Source organism: Trachurus japonicus, chromosome 3 (genome assembly GCF_045865225.1).
Source record: "Trachurus japonicus isolate A0001 chromosome 3, Traja_1.0".
NCBI classification, from domain to species: Eukaryota; Metazoa; Chordata; class Actinopteri; order Carangiformes; family Carangidae; genus Trachurus; species Trachurus japonicus.
In genome coordinates, this window is record NC_140909.1 from 7,148,694 (window position 1) to 7,169,577 (window position 20,884).

Below are 20,884 nucleotides of genomic sequence, written 5' to 3' on the forward strand. Positions count from 1 at the left end.
AATGAGAAAAACGAGGGGTAGCCTATGATGAAGGAGACTCGTCCACCACCACCGACACAAACTCTCCTCCGTCCCTACTCCACTCTGCTCCTCCAGATCCCTGCAGTCCATCACTTAGCCTCCCTAGCTAAGTTAGCAAGCTATAACGTAGAAAGCTAACAGTTAGCTACGTTAGCTAGACACACTCACACACACACACACATACACACTGAGCTCGGTCCCGCCCCAAACATTGAATATCCCGATAACGACCAATCAAATTAGTTTTCCTTACTCGGGTAAACTTGTGCGGCAACTCATGGAAGGAGGCGTGACAAACAGGACGAACGGCCATTTCTGAACACCTTTAAAGGCACTTAAAGGGATAGTTCACTCAAAATTGAAATTTCAATCATTATCTACTCACCCTCATGTCGACTAAGGGCTGGGAGAAGTTTCAGAGTTATCCGTGGCTTCTCTGAGTTACAGGGGGTCTCGGCGTAGCAGTGCATGTCCATATAACGGTTGCAAATGGATACCAATTGTCTTTGTAACAAAAAGACACACCAAAAAACATCCAAATACCTCCATGCTGCTCGTATAATGTCCGTTTTGTATTGAAGCCCCAAAATGCAAAATTGTCCCGAAAAAAATTAAATAAGTCTATATTTCAAGCTATATTTCCAATTTGGATGAACCGAAATTTGACGAACTGGGAAGAGGAGCTTCGAGAAGCTTCCGCTACAAAACAAGCTTGAAATATAGACTTATTTAATTTTTTCGGGACAATTTCGCATTTTGGGGCTTCAATACAAGACGGACATTACATACAAGCAGCATGGAGGTATTTGGATGTTTTTTGGTGTGTCTTTTTGTTATGAAGACAGTTGGTATCCATTTGCAACCGTTATATGGACATGCACTGCTACGCCGAGACCCCCTGTAACTCAGAGAAGCCACGGAGGACTCTGAAATTTCAATTTTGGGTGAACTATCCCTTTAAAAGTTACCAGTTAATCTAACCTGCGTGTCTTTGCTCTGTGGGAGGAAGCTGGAGAACGCGCCGGGAACACAACAGAGGCACGAGAGAGAGGGAGAGAACATGGAAACTCAATACAGACCCACAGACAGGCTCAAGCCAACTGGCAGGTTCAAACTCCCTTGCACACACCCACACACACCCACCCACACACACACACACCCTGGTGCTGCGATGTGGCAGCTCTAACCACTATTTATCCACCTGTTTATGAAGCAGTCAATTAAAATCTGCTGGTTCGTTTTAGCCGTGTGCGGCTGAGATTATCATGTCAAAGCTGGCAGTGATCACGGTGTAAGGCTGGAAGACTGTGGCCTGAGAGCAACTGTCTGCATCTCTCTCTCTCTCTCTCTCTCTCTCTCTCTCTCTCTCTCTGAGGGTATTTTAACAAGGTGCTGACAAGAAAAATGATAATGATGTGTCTGTCATGATGCAGACCTGGGTAAATTTGTCATGATGGCAGGTGACTGATGGTCCGGTCTCATCCATTGGCCAAACCATGAATTCCTTCCCTGAACATCTGAACACAGCACACACACACACTCGCACACACGCACAAACACGCACACTTAAAAGCCGGCATGCCTACGATCGCGCTGCACTGGTACGAGCAGGTTTGTGACATCCTTTCTGAGGTTTGTGCTCATTGTTCACTGCCAGTCTGTCTCCCATCCACAGCCTGGAGTCATTACACTAACCTTTACCAACTGTAAACTACTGTACTGTGACTGTAACTTTGAAATGTATGACATGGAGGCTGTAATCACTCTTCTTTTCCCTCTGCATATACTGTAGCGAAACATGGGGCTGCATCAAAGTGTTCACCCCAAGGTCATTATCGTCTCAATGTTACACAGATTTCAGGAATAAACACAACACAGCACAGAGCCACGTTTGTTCTCCTCCTCCCTCCAAAGCTGCTCTGTGATACTGACATGTTAATATGCCAAACTGTTTGTGTTTATAAGTCTATATTAAAAAATCACTGGTGGCCATTAATTTGTTGGATTGCCTCGAATTTGCTTTCAATCTAACGGCTGTAAATGTAGTGGATTTGTTTGATGTTACACTGTTTGATGTCTCATAAATTCTTCTGGATCTTATTAATGCTGGATGTTAAGTGAGGTTTTAACAGCTTTGCGCAGTATTTAGAGCTCTTAAGAAACTGTTGACTTCACTGGCTTACAGCTGAAATTATGTTCCGTTTCTATTGTTTTTATTCATTTCCGCCCTCGACTTTTATCGACTTATTTTCCTCTTCAAATTCCAAAAGCAAAAGCAAAAGCACATCACTGAATATTTTTATTCAATATTTTAAACCAATTTAAATACAGTGTGTGAACATGTGCTGCTGGTGTCATTGTCAATATCAAAGTGATTTTCACCGCCTTATTATGTGAATTTACTTCATACGTTTGCTTTTATAAACACATAAATGGGAGCTGTTACTGTTACTAAGAAATAGTGCATTCTGTACCAGCATTACTAATGAATAAATAAATAAATAAAATCCCTGCAGTTCCTCAAGAGACACACTGTGTCCTCTGCGTTCTTCCTTCATCGTAATGATGACAGATAAATCCTGATCCTCATTTTTCCCCAACAAATTAGAAAATCAGCAACATGATGTGACTTTCAAGTGTTTAGAGTGAGTGAGGGAGAGATAATAGGGTGCGCTCCATTTATTGTTCTACGCTTAAGAAAAAAAACTGTTGTCTGCAGACATGTCAGCACCGATAGCTGCTGTTGGTTTGGGTATGAGGGAACGCGCCATAAATGTTCTATGAAATTGTAATAGGGAGCAAGAAAAACAGCAAATTGATACCGAGCTGTAATTTCTCTGGCGCTCCATTTGTCACAAGTTGTGCGGGGTGCAATGCATTTATTTCTGCAGGATGAAAACGGCTTCTAAATGTTACAGGCATGTCTGTACATTTGTATACTTTAGTGAATGGAGCCCTGGTGTTATAGCCCTTAGGGATCTGAGCCTATTTTGGCCGTTTTGAATACTTTTGCCATTTTATACTACATAAAAAATAAAAAAAAGTTTACCGTATACCCATGTTTGGCATGTTTTTTTTCCAGCACAACTTTACCTATATGATCTGACATTTTTTTTTTTCACATTAACCTACTTTATTGGTCCAGAAATACACAAAAATCACGTAGAGCATCTGCTGACTCCACCACTTTTCCTTTTTGTAAATATGAAAAAAAAAGATGAACATGACAAAAGAAATGCGACGTCTGCCCATCCCATCCAACTTTTACCCTTGGGTAAATATTTTTGTACTATCAAATTCAAACTTTCATATCTCTGGTTTTACACGGTCGGTCTATCAACGTCAAACAAAAACTGTGAGCGAGTTTCAAATCTGCACTTTCAAGTGAAGTTTAAAGCAGCGCTCCAGGTGAACTTTTTCACAATATACTGTATATAAGCCATAGTCATTACAATTAAAAGAAGTATTTAAGTCTGTGTGTAATGAATCTACTGTATAAATGTAAGCTTACTGTTTCAATTGAAATATTGAAACTTGAAACTCTTCATGATATTCTAATTTATTGAGATCGGCTACTTTTGAGGTAGTATTTAGTTACTGTAATTACTTTGTTTGGTTATAGTATATAATGTTGTTATGACTTTGGCTTTTTGGCACTGAGAGACCGCCGTAGAGGAGAGTGTTATGTTTACATAAATGTTAACCCGATTGTCTTGTCTCTTCCTTCAACATAACAATTAGCTGTATTTTGGGTTCTTAGCGGCTGTAATTGTGTTTGGCTAATGAGAAGCTATAGATGAGAAACAGACCGACTGTAGACAGACATAGACAAATCTGTCAATAGAGCAAGATACACATTGTCTAACTGTCATGGCAGCAGATTGTGGGCTAAATGTCAGTCAGTGTTAACCTTCAACTGACACCAATGCTTCGACATGTTTACAAGCATGTGATTGGAAATCAACTATATATTAATTACTGTTTATTAACTGATTGATGATGTTTTCTTCACTCATGTACTATATTTTACCTAAATCGAACAATGCACTAGCCTGAAATGCTCATTGTGTCTGCCTCTGGGTCTCAGTCCAGAAACAGATGTTGAAATAATATCTTCAATTTTTGTTTGTTCCAACAATGGGAGAATGAGGTAAGGGAAATTTAATACATGAGGGAGAAAGAAAAAAAATCTAATCCTTATCTGGTTTCATTTTTCACTTATGGAGCAGAGCCGACTTGGCATTATTTCCTTTTTGTATGTTCTCAAAAAAAAAGGAGGGAACAAAAAAAAAAAGATCCTTGACATGAAGGTCCCTGATTACAGACTATTTTCCACATCTCTCACACCGTAGTTGAAAACCAAATGAAAAGCCTTGAGTCTCCTCACTAATCAATGATGTCAATAGTGACATTTCAGCATGGACAGAGTCTGGGGGTAAATGTTATCGCGGGTTCTTAAAAAATTGAAGGTTGTGCTTCTAATCTAACCCCCTCTAATAAGTGATGATTTGAAGGGATGACAATGACAGACCGCGTACAAGCTCAATCCATAAATTTCTATAATGCAAAGACGTGCTCCAGTGGTGAGAACTGACCTGTGATACATTTAGAAGTTGTCTCTGAAAGGCAAATCAATATTTCTTGCAAGCTGCACAGTAAGCAAATCGAAGTTCTTTAGCAACAGATAATGAATACAAAATGTCAGTGGATATCAAAAAATGAGTCTTTCATGGTGAAAATAAACATCCCCTGGGTTCTACATTTCTAATTATAATACCCTCTGCAACGCTGTCTATACAAAAAAACAAAACATCTGCACAAAAAACTGGTTCAAAATTAAAAAATCCTCTTCGTCTACACCTCAAGGGTGTTTTTGTCGAACCAGATTCATCATTCTGTTGCAACAACAGCTTCTCCCATTACTGTCAAGCGCAGAGTCCCTTTGCAGCAATAGATTTGCCTCTTCACAACCGAACAAGACACTAACTTTTTAACACATGTCATAAAGCTGTGAGACATTTCATTCAGTGCACGGGGGCCTGTGTTGATCTGAGACTTCAGACGTGCCATCAGAGAGAACAAGCAGTACGTCATCTGATGGTTTCTCCAACGACAGGCCTGTCACAAAACAGCCAAAAGCTTAGAAGAGCAGTTCACTTGACACAGAGTCTTCAGGGATGTCTTAAAAAAAAAAAAAAAAAAAAGATGTTGCCCCATTTAAAAAAAAAAAAAAAACCTTAGTATGGGTGGGAGGATGGGATTGGGGTACATAACAAATAAAGCGCTGGCCTACAAAAGATCCAGAGGGAACACTCTATGTGCCTCCTTGGTATCCATTTAACAGGAGGGCTTACAGCAGCCAGCTACTTACAGCCTAACTGAAGTGCTATATTACTCACCAAGCTCAGCTGGAAACACTATAGAAAATGTGTTTGCCTAGGATCTGCTCTCCTTTATCAATCCCAAACAGCAGGGACCAAAGCTTTAAGCACTATGCCAGGGCTCCAGCAATAGCAAACAACATTTCAGACAGGGAAAAAAAAGAAGGAATGGTTGCACAAATAAGATTTCAGTTTTGTCTCTGTAAATCCTTTAAAGCTGAATCTAACACAGCACATCCTACTGAAGTCCCACAGAGACTATTCAAAGACACTTGCCTGGGAAAAGTAACATGCAAGCAGGCAGGCAGACAGACAAGACAGAGAGACAGATATAGGCCTGTAGATAGACACATAGACAGATAGACAGACAGACGCCTACAACAATTTCAAAGAGAGCAAATGAGGAATGAATCAGGATTTTTTTGTTTGTTTTTCTTACCGATGAAGACGTTCCATTCAGGATCCAGGTCGGCCTGGTTGGCCAGGCAGCCCTTCATCACGTTCTGGCAGTAGTTGTGACAGGGCTTCAGCCCAGGCAGCCCGCGGCAGTATGGACAGTACAGCATCTTGGTCAAGGCTCTGGCACACGCTGGCACTACATTCACCTGTGGGGCAAAGATGCATTCAGTTACATCAGGGAATTATTAACATTCTGACATTATGGCCTTGTTTTTTTTTACTGTGGGTTTTGGTTGTTCAGGCTGTCCAAAAACATTAAAGGGATAGTTCAACATTTTGGCAAATTGGCCCATTGCCATAATCCCTATAGTCTAGTAGGTTTGTTATCTTTAATTGTTGGTGCAAGCTATTTTTAGAACGGTGGAGCAGAGCCGCAAGCTGTTTTCGAGGTAAATTCATGCAAAACCACTGATGCACGTTCCCGTTGAGGCCAGTTTTTTGGCAAGCAGTCTCTGCATTTGCCTCGAACACAACTCAGTCTTGTAACGGCCCGTTATTATCTCATAGCGTGGTGAATGTGCAGGTCACAACTTGTCCATGAGTGCATTTTGGAGTTGTTGGACTGTGTATTTGATGAGTTTGATGAGGGAAACCAAGAAATCCCATTAGCCTCCATAGCGTAGCTCTGAGCAGCTCTGCTCCGCCGATCTAAAAATAACTTGCACCAACAAATAAAGGTAACAAACCTACACCTAAGACTATAGGGATTATGACAATGGGCCAATTTGCCAAAATGTTGAACTATCCCTTTAAGCTAGATACAATCTGGATATAATAAAACCTGGAGTTGCAGTGTGAACAAGGCCGATGATTGCTAACGTAGAGAGAGATCTCGATACAAAGCAGAACACTGTTCGTGATATTTTCACATCATGAGGTCTCCACAGTGTCTATAATCAGGAGTGTGATTCCCACTTGAAACAAATATCTCCACACAACATCACATCTTCTGAAGCCTGAAATGTGAAAAGCCACCAGATAAAACTGTACGACAGGACGGGGTTTACAACTCTGTCCATCTCCATTCCTTGTGAAGCCTGTGCCTTTTGTTGTGGGGCCATGTCATTGTACCGGCTTGAGTGAAAGCGACAGGATTCTCACTTCTGCTTCCCTTCAGAGGTGGGGATGCAGAACGAAGAGTACATCTGATAATTGGCCTGTCAGCCTCTGTATTCATGCTTGACTTTAGATTTTGTCCATCCAACACCCTCGAGACTGCTGAAGTGTGTGTCAGTGTCAGTGTGTGTGTGCAGGAGAAAGGTTGGTGGTAATATTCAGTGGTGGTGTCGTGGTCAACCATGGTCATACAAGCCTAAAAAAAAATATAAGTGAAAGTAGTTTGAAAAAAGAAAAAGACTAAATTTTAATTACAGAGCAATGTGATGTTCATTCATCAGAGAAAAAATTGTAATTTGTTTTTTCTCACCCTCAGGTTTGGTCAAATCACTTTTTATACAACACAGAATCACAGACATGCCTCTCAGGGCTTTCCACTCATCTGACACCTCCACCCATCCACTCTGGTCTGGAGACGCCCACACCAAGAAAAAGCCTTTAACAGAAGAAAAGGAAGAAGCAACAGGAGGGATCTCTCTCTCCTGGGACAGAATGAATTTTTTTTTGTTCCATTTCTGTTTGAGTTCAATTTCTTTTAACCTCAGTCGAAACTGATAAATGGTTGGTGACATTCATAGTTGAGTTTTGTTTTTTTTGTCTGAGCTTGATTCATTCATTTTTATGTTTCTCATATTATATTTGCTCATTTTTTTGCATATGATTAATGCTGTTGGAAGAAAGAGAAAAGAGAGGCATGTGGAGACGGACAGCACCACCCATGTGAAACAAATTGGGCTAAAACTTAAGTGGGAGGAAACAGCAAAATGAAAAAACAACATCAGTTCACTTTTGTACTGTAGCTCCATGGCAACATCTGAAGGTGCAATACAAAAACACATCCAGCTTCAGTTTGCTTTTAGCCTTGCAGGTTGCCTTTTGATTTTACTGGTACAATGACCAGACCACCTGTGTGTGTGTGTGTGTGAGAGAGAGAGAGAGAGAGGAGATGAGAAGGAAAATGAGGCAGAGAGGGGAGAAGACAGAGATGCACGCTATTAGTGTATTTGTTTCCACTTGTGCTTGGCAGCCGTGGTAACAAGGATCAAATGAACCATCTTTGACATTTGCAATCTGCCGCTGACATCATGCGATGTTGTGTAAGAAGGCCATTAAACTGGGCTGGTAGTTGTCAATCCATCGTCGTCATCTGCTGGTACGTGTCCTTGTTAATTGTGGTTAATTCTTCACAAACAAGCTTCATTTGATTGGACATATTCTGCAGCTGGTACAGTATGCATGGAAGTCGTGTGCATCAAAGCTACTCGGGTGTTTGAATATGATAAACATTTAACATTAATCCTCAGGCTTTGTTCAAAACCACTGTTGGCTGAAAATGACCACGAAGAGACTGAATATTACTGTATGTTATTTGCTTCTTTTTTTTAACATCCCTTCATGTCATAAGTATAAAATATCCATTCTTTAAAAAAAAACCCTTCAAATGCCAGTTTGTTTGCACAATTGTTGGTAAATAACCTCAAAAATGACCATTTTCTATTTTCTCAGTGCTACAAATTTTTCTTGATTTATCATTAGAATTATTCATAATAAACTCACACCTACGTCAAAATTGTGTCATTTACTCCATCATGCCCCTATTGGAAACTAAGAATATTACATTAAATTGCTCCCTTGGCTAAAAATGGACCAATTACATAATCTGGTTGAAAACATTAAAAACTAAATTTTTCAAGTGTTGGATTTAGAATGAAAGTCATTTGACCTAAATTGTATGATTTAATACTGTAACTAACAAGGAATTAGACATTGTAGTTTTCATGGGTTTCAATTGACCACAATGGAGCCAAGTTGTACAATTGGATGTATACAATACCTTATTAATATACTGTAGTGCAGCTATTTAAAGAGCTTAAGTTGAAAAAGATCCTTGGGAAAATTAAAATGGTCAAAACATAAGAAGAAAAGAAAGCAAAGTGGACACAAATGGCCGGCAGAGCCCAGAGGGTTAAAGAGCTTTTTCATATACAGTAAGGCTTTTGTTCGCAATTGTGACTTCTCATATTTTGTATTATTACACATCTATTGCATTATTGGTTTATATACGCCATCCTCTGTAGCCCACAGGAGGAGTTATGGTTGTTGACAATACATTAATAAACACTTACATCTGCTCACAGCTATTTTACAGTGTAAGAAATTAAATCTTCATGTGCTGCTAATGAATTCTAAACAGGAGGGGGGCTTTATACAGTATATTAACAAATGATTCCTACATTTATTGTTGTGCCATTGGACGTCTGCTATCAGCCTGATGGACCCTTTACCGTCATCAGACTTTATGTAGCACATTAACTCAGCATTTAATTCCTACATTTTCTCATTCTTTGGGCCGTGCCAGAGAGAGTCCAAAATGAAAAAAGAAAAAAAGATGAGCAAACAGAGAGAGAGACGGCTGAGGAGAAAGAAAAGACGCTGCCAAAGACGTGGAGAAACAAACACCAAGGAAACAGAGAGACAGATACAGATGAAACAGACGGAGAGAAAACCGGACAAGACACTAGCAGACAAACAGAAGGAACAGGCAGGTGCTCTCGCAACATTTGGACTGAGAAACACAACCGAGCCTGAGCCAATCACAGTGTTTGTTTTGGATGGAGCATTGTCTTATTTCCCTAAGAATTTACTTGCAATTAGAGATTTTATGACTTTTGTAATGACATTTTTTTGTTATCACATTATACAGAAACACCTAAACCCCCAGTTGAAGATTTGACTTTCTGTTTATTAAATTACAGATTTAATTACAGAGCTCACACAGCCTCCAGAGCCAGCCGACACGTAGCTGTAACCTTTCAGATTTCAGTCTGGTCACACGCACACGTCCCCCGCTTCAATTTCTGTATTGACAAAATCAGTATCACACAAATAAATCCATGAGTCAGATCTGACTGCTACATGCAATTCATCAGTCTACTGTAACTGAGACAGGGAGGAGACAGTTTTTAGATTGCACTTCCACTTCCACCCGCATCCACATGCATCTCCAGCAATCTCCCTCCCTCCCTCTCTCCCTCGTCAATGACTCAGACCCCACAGATTAAATATAACATTTTGATATCAAGCTATTCGAATCGTTTTATTTCCCGGCCTTATTTGCATATAAATATATTTGCTATAGTGACAGAAGGAAGAGAGGGGGAGTCTGTCCTCTTTTGTTTTCTCTGCTGCCTCAGACCAATCCAGTCACAAAACCAGTGCAAAGACATTAAATTCCAGTTTAAACCACAATCATTAAACGCAGCTTGTTGACATGATGCAAGAAAAAACACTGCATATATCCTCCTGTACTATTTAACATACTTTTTGTTCTTCCAACTTGTACAATAAAGTACAGTATTTATTCATGAGAATATTAAATAATTTAAAAAAGTTCTGGGATTAATCTGTTTCTGTCAATTCAATTAAACTTGGCCCAGTTTCTCGACAGCCTATTTAAGAGACACGAAGGAAACACTGGGAGAATTTCGTTAACTATATAGACCTGTTCCAACAACGCTGCTCCTTATATCCAGCCAGTGCATGGCAACCAAAGAAAAAAAATTCACACTGCAAATAGGAGGAGTGTTTTAAGCTGCCCTTGAGCTTCGTCAGCCTTTGGAAAATTTGCAAGAAAATGGTGCCTCCTAACGCAATTATCGTACTGTGATTTTTTTTTTTTTTTACATCATTGAAATGACTGTGCCCAGCAGTCGCTTGGTGCCCTGGATGAAGGGGTAATCTGATAATCTTGTTAGCACTTATTTACACTTGAGCGGATGGAATATTTCACAGCAGGTTGAGGGCAGGACTGGGGAGCGAGATGCCTCAGATCCAGAGAGAGATGCAAACCTACTCATCTGATGTTTGAGTGCTATGATAACACTGCATGGGGAGCAAGTCTTTGTGTGTGAGCCTTGCAGTGGTGAAGCACATATTCAGATCTTCTACTTACATGAAAGCAGAAGTACTGCAATATAAAAAAAATACTCCAGAAGGAGGAAAAGTCCCATATTGAAACATGTCTCTTATGTTAAAGTATAAAAGTATTATGATATGCAAAAGGTTCTTTGTAGGGAGTGCTGCAGTTGGGTCAAAAATGTGGTGACATTTTGTGGCTCAAACATCTACAGTGTACGTAAAGGGATAGTTCAACATTTTGGCAAATCGGCCCACTGCTACAATCCCTATACTGTTTTCTTAGGAGTAGGTTTGTTAGCTTTAATTGTCAATTCATGCAAAACTGCTGATGCGTGGCAATTTTTTGGCAAGTAGTCTCTGTATTTCCCTCTAAAACAACTCTGTCTGGCAACGTTGTGTTATTATCTCATAGTGTGGTGAATGTGCAGGTCACAACTTGTCCACCAGAGCGTTTTGGAGTTGTTGGATTGTGTATTTGATGAGTTTGATGAGAGAAACCAAGAAATCCCATGAGCCTCTGTAGCGTAGCTCTGACCAGCTTGCGGCTCTTCTCCGCTGTTCTAAAAATAGCTTGCACCGACATTTAAAGGTAACGAACCTACTCCTAAAACTATAGGGATTATGGCAATGGGCCAATTTGCCAAAATGTTGAACTATTTCTTTAAGAGAGAAATGTTCTGGATCAACACACTTCAACATCCTTTCTAGGACTCAACGAGGACAAAGACTTTTCTTCCTTCTTATAACGTCCCCTTTATGATCAGAGACTACGTGGATTCATATTTTTGTTGAAATTCCTTTATTTTTCTTTTTTCTCTCTCTCCCCTCAGCCCAGTGGGGCAGAGTGATTGTTCCTTTGCTTAGCAGACCTCACCTCCTTTTCGAATATTTCAGACACCATCAAAGATATTTTTTATCAACTTTTTCTAAAGCTTTTCCTTCTGCACATTGATCTTTTGCTCTTGCTGCTGGTTAACTGAATTATGTGATATATTTCTATCTGTAAAGGGTTTTCACTGGTGATATTTACCTGAAACTAGTGATTATGTCTGCTTTTCACTGCTATTTTTCAATTGCATTCTGATATTGCTCCTTTCAGTAAGGCAACTGGGTTTGTGTGTCAGTGGCGGTGCCGACTGGAACCAGGTGTTCTTTGAGTAACCTTGTCACATGATCAGTGACATTTAAATCCCACACACCTGCAGTAGTGTGAACACTTAACTACCGTGATGAAGACGATCTGAGTCGAATCGTGTTGGTTGTCCCTGATGTTAGAGTAAAGGCCTTTTGACATACTTCAGACTGCCTCTCTTTTTGACTGTTTTTTTACAAGTTGTGACAGCCTATTTCTCTGTATTATGATATGCATTAGAGTTCAAGCAGCTTTTTGTTGCAGTTGGCTGTTGATTCTTTGCAGCATCACATTTTACAAGCCTTTTATATATTTTGCACGTCAATATCTCTTATGCAACTAAAGCTGTCACACAGATGTCAAGTGAGTATTTCTGTCTGTGCGGTGGTGTCAAAGCATATAACAGGATGAAATGAAGTGACAAGTAGCTTCACTTCAGATATAACTATTACTTTAAATACTGATGTACTTCTTCAAAGTAAACATTAAATGTCAGACTTTTACTTGTTTTAAAGCATTTTTCACTCTTTAGAATAAGTACTTTTACTACAGCACAGTTCCTATGAATGTGCTTTGAGAAACGAGAGCGAGGTGAGGTGTAAACAGCGGCTGACTCATTAGTCTGCAGCTGGAAGACACGGTCAGCTGTTCAGCCAGACTCCTGATGTGAGCATCAACTTTATTGAGGATTAAAAATGTAACACTACAAATGCAATAAGCCTGAGCAATAATAAAAGGAAGCCATTTCTAAATTCATCCCATAAAAGGCCACAGTCGGGACTCTGGAGCCATTATGCTCACCTGAATTCAATATGAGTGATAACTGAATTATTATTATTATAAGAGAAAGAACAGGCTCACTATTATACTGCAGAATACCTGCAGAAGATGCTCTTAGAAGGCATCACCTTGTCTATCCGACAGGGTGTTGTCATGCACATATGGCGTGAACTCCCTTTAGGGGGTAACAGAGTGGGAAGAACACAGACGATGGAAATTGCTTTGTGCCACCAAGTAATGAAGTTGTGAGAAATGACAATGACTTTGCAAGTTACCAAGGCCAATCAAGGGGAACACTTGTGGGACAGTGAGGCTGTCGCCAAAAAAAAGAAGAAAAAAAAAAGAGGTCTTGATAGTTCTGTCATAATTATTGTGACATGTTGTGTTGCTTTGCACTGATTGGACATGGATGTAAGACCACATCGATGCCTCAGTGTCCCCACTCAATTCCACAGCCATTAGTGTCAATGGCAATATAAATGATCTGTCTCTGTGTAAATCAGACGACCATCTGCTTACAAGGGAAACATGTGCATGATCACATAAGATGTCTGTGGAAAAGTACTAAAACTGTACGATTGAGAAATACAGCAGACTGAAGTGAGGTCAAGACTTTTATTCTGCTAATGCCAGTTTATTGTTGAGTGAAAAGATCTTTCATCAAATCTAGCTTTTATGCTGTAAAATAAGTATTATTATCAATCTATTTTTGTAAGATTTGCTTTTTTCTATGGTTTATGTGTTCAAGAAAAGCTGAACCCTCTGTGCCTTTGCACTGGTGCTTATATAAATTATTGCACTTAAATCGTTTCCAGTACTTTCATTTAGCGAGACAGGAAACTTCTTTTCACAGAATAATACTGTAACTACTCCACTGCATTTATCTATCTTGCTTGACTTGGCTGCACACGTGATTGGCTCATGAAATTTGATGCCTTGTTGCAGTTTAACCTTAGTGGGTAAGATATGCCTCACAGGTCAAGACATTAATGTGATGCTGTCCAACTTGAACAGAAGGTGCAGTTACTGGTACAAAGCCGGTGACGGAGGCGACATAAAGGTCTAAAGCAGGGGTGTCAAACTCGTTTTAGTTCAGCGGCCACATACCTGTTCAGCACAATTTGATCTCATGTGGCCCGTACAGTAAAATGATACATGATGTAGCATTATAACCTGTAAATAACAAGAACTCTAAATTGTGTTTTAGCGCAAAGAAGAACAAGTAAAGATGTTAACAGTTAATGAACTGTCCCTTTACAATATATTATGAACAACCTGAGAGATATGTGCAATTTCAACAATATTATTCCTCTTCTGTCTTCTATGTAATTTTCACACTTAGCAAATTTGGATTAGCATCATTGATAAAGATATATATATATATATATATATTTTTTTTTTTTTGACTAATCTTGTATATTCTAACTAATCTTGAAAATTCAATTGTATTCTATTTGGTTTTTTTTTGTCTATGATTAATGTGACTATGTGTTGAAACTTTATGTGCTGCCATTCTTGGCCAGGTCCTCCTGCAAAAGAGATCTTGGATCGTAATGGGACAAACCTGGTTAAATAAAGGTTATAATAATATATAATATGGACATAGATACAGTATATAATTTCTCTAAAACACAAAAATACTAAAACTGCAACACTGAAACATAAAACATCAGAAAACAGCAGCACAAACTAAAGTGAGGTCAAAAATCATATTTTCTCAGCGCACAAACATACAAGTGTATATGTGCATCGATGCCTTGCAGAAAGGAGCTGGTCATAAATGGGGGTGGGTGTGGGTGAGGGAGCAGGAGAACAATTGTCGTGATGAACGAGCTTGATGTTAATGCCTCACAAAGACTGTCCTCTCCAGAAAAGCATTGCTTTCCTTTAAGCATGAAGGTGATCTGACCTTAACCAAATGGTTTTAGTTACCTAAACATAGCTGCTCTTAATCACAAGGGTGCCGGAGCAGAAAATGCTCATATGGGTCCTTGTGGAAGGTCCAGACCGATGCCCTATTTTGTTGTTCCAGTGTTTGTTGTTCCAGTGTTTAGATTTGTTGGGAGTCTGACACAACTGTTCAAATCCAAATGTATTATAAGACACTCCAGCTGAGTAGTGTGTACAAAACTACACCCAACACATGATGAAACCTAAAATGTGCATTTCTTGACGTCAGGCATTTTGCTAGAACAGCCTCGACCCACACGAACAGATGGAGATTTGTTGATATTTTGTCAGTGCAAACCACACAGATGCCAATACACAAATATATTTAGGGACTTCGAGAGTAGTTAAAATAAGCAAATTGATAAAGTTGAGATGAAAATTAATCCTTTAGTACATACAGTCACAGTCAGGGGCCAATATGACGGTGTATGCACTTAAGTTGTCATTGATAATAAAACACGCTCTGTAGCACTTTGTACTTTGACTAATCACGTCTCCTTTCTGTGCTTGTCTGTGAACTTTTAGAGTCTCCCTCCACTCAGCATGTTAAATTTAAGACGGAGCCAAAGACAATTCCTCAGGGGCTGCACTAAAATCAGTCGCTGTCAAATCAATGAATGTCTGAGACTGACAGAATATTCCACATGTGAGCAGCTGTGCCTCCACGAAACACAACACAGCGGTACTTGGCGGGCCCCAGCGACCCGCACCAGTCGGCACACGTGTCTGTCTACGGGTGGTGCACGGCATCGCCATGCTGATCTATCCTGACATATACCATGTTAGGTGGCATGTCTGCAGCAGCAGTTGGGACTGTTTCTTTAATTTACCAAGACAAGTGCAGACACATTAAAAGCCAAGCCCACGCTACTGGATGACTATAGGGACAGCGCGCCACCAGCCATTCACCATATCTAGTGGGGACAAAACCTGCATACACTATATTGTTATCCATCTGCTGTGCTGCCGGCTGGATTAAAGCTCGGCACTCACCCGCTGTCCATCCCAGTCTGAAGGCTCCGCAGCTCAGCCTGAATGTCAGGGGCAAACAGGTCTCTGGTGGCTGCCAAGAAACCTCTGGACAAATGTCACAGCGTCGGTGCTGACAGCCTTGTCTAAGTGCTTGTTAAATAAAGATGTGGTGCCATTCACTGGAAATCAAGGTGCAAAAAAGTAGTCACAGTGTATGATCATGGTTGGTACAGTCACATGATGTGACATATTTTCATTTGTTGAAAGGTTTTTTTTTCTTTTTTCCAAATTTTGATGAATATTTCCCACATCTTTTGTGTGAAATTTCCATCCTTTTGTATTTTGTTCTCAATGTCCTCCCACTCAGTATGAAAGCTGCTGCTCCTTTGGAGTTTTCAATATAAAATGGAGGCGTGGCGACACAGCGGGGAGGAGTATACAGTATATGTCTTTATTATTCTTTCATATCATGTCCTTGTATTTCAGACCACATGCCGTCTCTCATTTTTTCCAACATTCTGCAGTTCACCACAGATCAAAATCTTTTAATTAAAAAGGGACATCTTTGGTGCAGCACATTTCCCGATGATGTGCCAACCTTTTTGAGCCAGTTGCCATCTGCTGTCACAGCACTGTAGCTGAGGCCTTATCCCCAGCAAGCTGTGTGAGCTGTGAGCCAGCGAGAAGGAAGGAGGCAGGCAGGGAGAAAGGGAAAGAAAGAGAGAGAGAAAGAGAAAGAGAAAGAAAGAGAGAGAGAGAAGGGGAGAGACAAGTTTGTCCAGTAGAAATGGACCTCAGCTGAGAAACAAGGAAGGACCAGGCTCTCACATGGAGGAGGTCACTCTGTCTGCCCTGAGCTGAGTCTGCTGTCAAACTGTTGCATGCATCTCTGTTGTAGCTGTGCTACTTATCCATCACAAATAGAGTTATTATTTTAATACTGGATAAATAGTTTTCTTATCAGAAAATATTAACCTTCCTCTTGTGTTTGGGTCACCAGTGACCCGTTTTCAGGTTTTAAATGCATAAAAGTGCCACATAAATTTGTTTATACCATCAAGGCTTTTTGACTTTGTCAGGAACCTCTATTTAAACAAAAATTTTTTTTTAAAAATTCACAAAATTCTAAAATGCTCTGGTTAAAATGATGACATTTGTGGTGTTAGGGTCAACTTTGACCCGTTTTTAACGATAAGAACAATAATGAGAGTTAAAACTGTAATCATAAGTGCAAAACCAACCTTTTCATGGATAAGGAAGCCTAACAACGTAACCAATAGATGAGAAACAAATGGAATGATAAATAATTGTTTTTAGTGTGTTTTATAACTGATTTAAGACTTGGGTCAAAACTGACCCAAACACTATAGATGGTAGCAGAAAGCTGACAAGAGGAAGGTTCAATTGAAAACAAGGGGTATACTGACAAAAAAGGACCAGGGGCCCACAAGAAAAAAATATTAAAACCAGTATTTTCATGGACAAGGAAGACTAATGTAATCAAGAGAAGACAGACAAATTGGATGAAAAAAAAGTTTTTAGTGTATTTTACAGCTGATTTAAAACTCCGGTCAACACTGACCCTAAATCGTAGCAGAAAGCTGACACAAGACAAACGTAAAAAAAAAAAAAGTGAAGATGTACAGAAGGCTTGCACTTTACTTGTTTCCTAAAATGTTCCTTTAGCAAGACAGGAAACTTCCTTTCACAGAATAATATCAGATCTACTCTCCACTGCTTTTAACTATCTTGCTTGACTTAGCTGCACATGTGATGGGCTCATAAAATTTGATGGCATGTTGCAGTTTAACCTTAGTGGGTAAGATGCGTCTCACAGGTCAAGAGATTAATGTGAAGCTCTCCAAGTTGAACAGAAGGTGCAGTGACTGGTACAAAGCTGGTGAGAGAGGGGAGAGACAAGTTTGTCCAGTGTGTCTGTAGAAATGGACCTCAGCTGAGAAACGAGGATGGACCACGCTCTCAGATGGAGAAGGTCACTTTTCCTGCCCCGAGCTGAGTCTGCTGTCAAATTGTAGCTGTGCATCTTCTCCACCACAGATATAGAGTTATATTGTAATACTTGATAATAGTTTTTCTTATAAAATATCAGAAAATACTAAAAAGTGCCAACCCTTTTGAATTTCAAGTAGAGCCATCATCAGTCCGGCACAGTTCACACGTCGCAAAAACTATGTTCATATTTGGCCTTTTGCCTTCAAGTCACCGAACACAATTATATATTTGAACACAATTATATATGAAAACTCTGCAAAGTGCAGATCTGGAAAAACTCAGTTTTTTGAAGTTTGACATGAAGACAGGAAGGAAACAGAGTGTGTTAGGTCTCAGAGCATCACAGTATGTGACAGAAAATGCATTAGTGTCGTGTGTGTGAGCTCTATTTATGAACAAACAAATATGGTGCCAATCTCGGAAGGAACAGGAAGTAACTCAGTAGTTGTTGCTGTGTTTTTTCCTGGATTCTGATTTGCTATTTGCTTCTCGTCTCACTGCCACCTACAGTTTAGGTTTATCATGATCATAGCAGCTCTTAGCAGCGTATTTATGTGAGTTCATGTAAATTAAGAGTTTTTTGAAAACAATCTGTTGTGAACGATGTGATAACTAAAAAACATACAGTAGAGGAGGACATATCAGTTCTTGTAAATACCTAACTGTGTGTGAACGTGGGCTGAGTCTCAAGTAGCGTCATCAGTCAGTCAGTCAGTCAGTCAGTCAAGAACCGCCGTCCAAAATCCACAAATACTCAGTTTACAGCAGCATCAGATGCAAAAATTGGACAAAAGTAGCAAATCCTCACATCGCAAAAACTGAAAGCAGAGGTCCTTTTTTTAAAAAGCACTAACTGAAACGATGAATTCATCACCAAAACTGCTGCCTTCTCATCTGAGATCATTAAACTACCAATTACCATCCTACAATAATTTCTATGAGTCCGACAGAACACACAATCCTGATAATGTGCATGACAGTCTCTTTGTTTTATTTAGTGTCATAAAGAACATGCCTGAAGTCCTCGGTGTGGGTGACATGTATTACAGCAGCACTATAATGGAGAATACACACATGCAATGAAGCACACCTGCTGTTTCCTTTCATTTAAACACAGTAGTGTCTTATGCAGAAGAAGCAGTGTATTCAAAAAGTCTGTACCTGTGCCACAAAAATGCCTGGTTTCTGAAAGAGCCTTTGATCACCACTATTGTCGCTGCGCATAAGAAACAGAGGAGAGATTCGCAGCTGCAAAACAATTAAAATAAATAGTAGTTTGGGGTGGGGGCATCTACAGAGGGGAGCAGGGCATCCTCAAAAGAAACACTTAGTTTTCTCTATGGTAGCTCATTAATGTGGTATTCATATTCAAGGCTGCAAAAACTGTACTATTTCTACTACTGTGTTGACAAATGAGATGTAGAATGCGTGAATGTATTCTGCTAAAGCGAAAAAAAGAAAAAAGCCACAAGTAGCATGTTAGCCATCAACACAGTACTGGTTTCTATCACTTTACTCAGACTTATTTTTGATAAATTGAAACTACTGACGCACAATGACACATTTGTCTGAGCTTGTACCGTTGAGCGTTGAATGCACTTCACTGTTATGCCTTGACAGTGAGTGGGCTGCGCTGGTATATGGCAGAGATGACATCAAGTATAAGAAAAGAAAAAAAAAGGCAGAAAAAAATAAACCCATGAAAAACTATGGAAACATGAAGCTGACGCTGGTATTTTTCTCACATGTCAGTAAGGGCTCAGTAATCTGGCAGAGCATTAATCTAAGGTAAACGTTGTGTAAAGATTAGAAACTGCCTTGGAGCTTAATGTTAAATTATCTGACAGTTCGTGGTAGGAAATGAGTGTATAATGAGATCAACATGACAGTATAAGCCATCAGGAAAAACAAATCCCTCAGTACAAAATACCCTACTTCCTTCCATCATCATGACTAAATATGCACCGTGGACTAGGCCAGCTTCCCGTGTGTGTGCAGACTAGAGTGAGTGATAAGTGCTCTAAATGCCTGAACTTTAAACCGTTCAAAAGGTCCAAATCCCTGCAATCTACTCTAAAGCAGGTCTTAATGTGGTTGGACTGTGTTTTAAGTACCCCTGGGATAAAACTCTTAATGGTCATCATAAACTGTAATCCAAAGAGATCCTGAACTTAATCCAGGATCCACGTCCAGGAAACTGTTCAGTGCAAGTCGAGGCCCAATCCCATCTTTATGGGCTGATATCTCTGACTTCGCTGCACACAGAACTGTCTCTTAGCAATAATTACGTGCGGCTCATCATAGTCAGTTCGTCATCCTGTGTTAAGTAAAATAGAAAATTGAACTGACAGATGGTTAAAAGAAGCCATTTCACATAACAAGACTTGGTATAAACCTAGTTTGTGGCTGCAGCGCATATGGTCGATGCAGGAAATGAAAAGCATCTTGAGAGCAGTAGCACTACTTTCAACTGAAAGTGGCTAAAACCTGCTGGAATCGTTTCTACATGTTGTTAGATGACGGACCATGCCAATAAGCACAATTATGACATCACTGTGATTCATGCCAGCCGTTGTGCTACTGTAAGTATGCAATCACATCTCAACAGGTAATTTACTGTCGGCCCTGATGGGACACAGTGAGGTGTTCTTATATCATTATTTCCCACATCTGGAACATGGAATAGCCTGCCTGAATTTTATTTATTAGATTATTTTTTATTATTTTAATAGAGTTTTATTGTTGATATTTTTCCATTTTACAAATAGGAATAAAAATTACTTTATTAATCCCCAAAGGGAAATTCATTTGCATTATTCCCTTTATTTATTTATTCTGTATCATTTTATTTCTTTCTATTTTTATTCATTTTTATTTTTTGTATTTCTTATCTTGTTTCCTCACTTCAAGTTGTTGAGTGTAGTAGTGTAGTGTTTCCTCAGTGTTTTTAATTTCTTTATGTGTATATGAATGTGGTATATCTTATGATATTATATATAGCACCTTGGGTTGCTTCCTTCTGCTCTGTAAATGAGGTTTGTTTGATTGATTAATTGATGCACATTAGGTTGGTAGTGGCTCGCAGGTGTTAATGTGAGTGTGTGAGGTTGTGTGTTGGCTGTGTGACAGACTGGAGACCTGT

At 39.6% G+C, this 20,884-nt stretch overlaps 1 protein-coding gene across 6 annotated transcripts in view; it reads right to left on the reverse strand.

Moving 5' to 3' along the window:
- The window catches only part of gpc6a (glypican 6a), a 200,104-nt gene that overhangs the window by 51,571 nt on the left and 127,649 nt on the right, over positions 1 to 20,884 (reverse strand). For all 6 annotated transcript variants that reach the window (XM_085806128.1, XM_085806127.1, XM_085806126.1 and 3 more), the window contains one exon: positions 5,842 to 6,007. In XM_085806128.1, the coding sequence (XP_085662254.1) occupies positions 5,842 to 6,007 (166 nt within the window). The remainder of the gene's footprint in view (positions 1 to 5,841; positions 6,008 to 20,884) is intronic.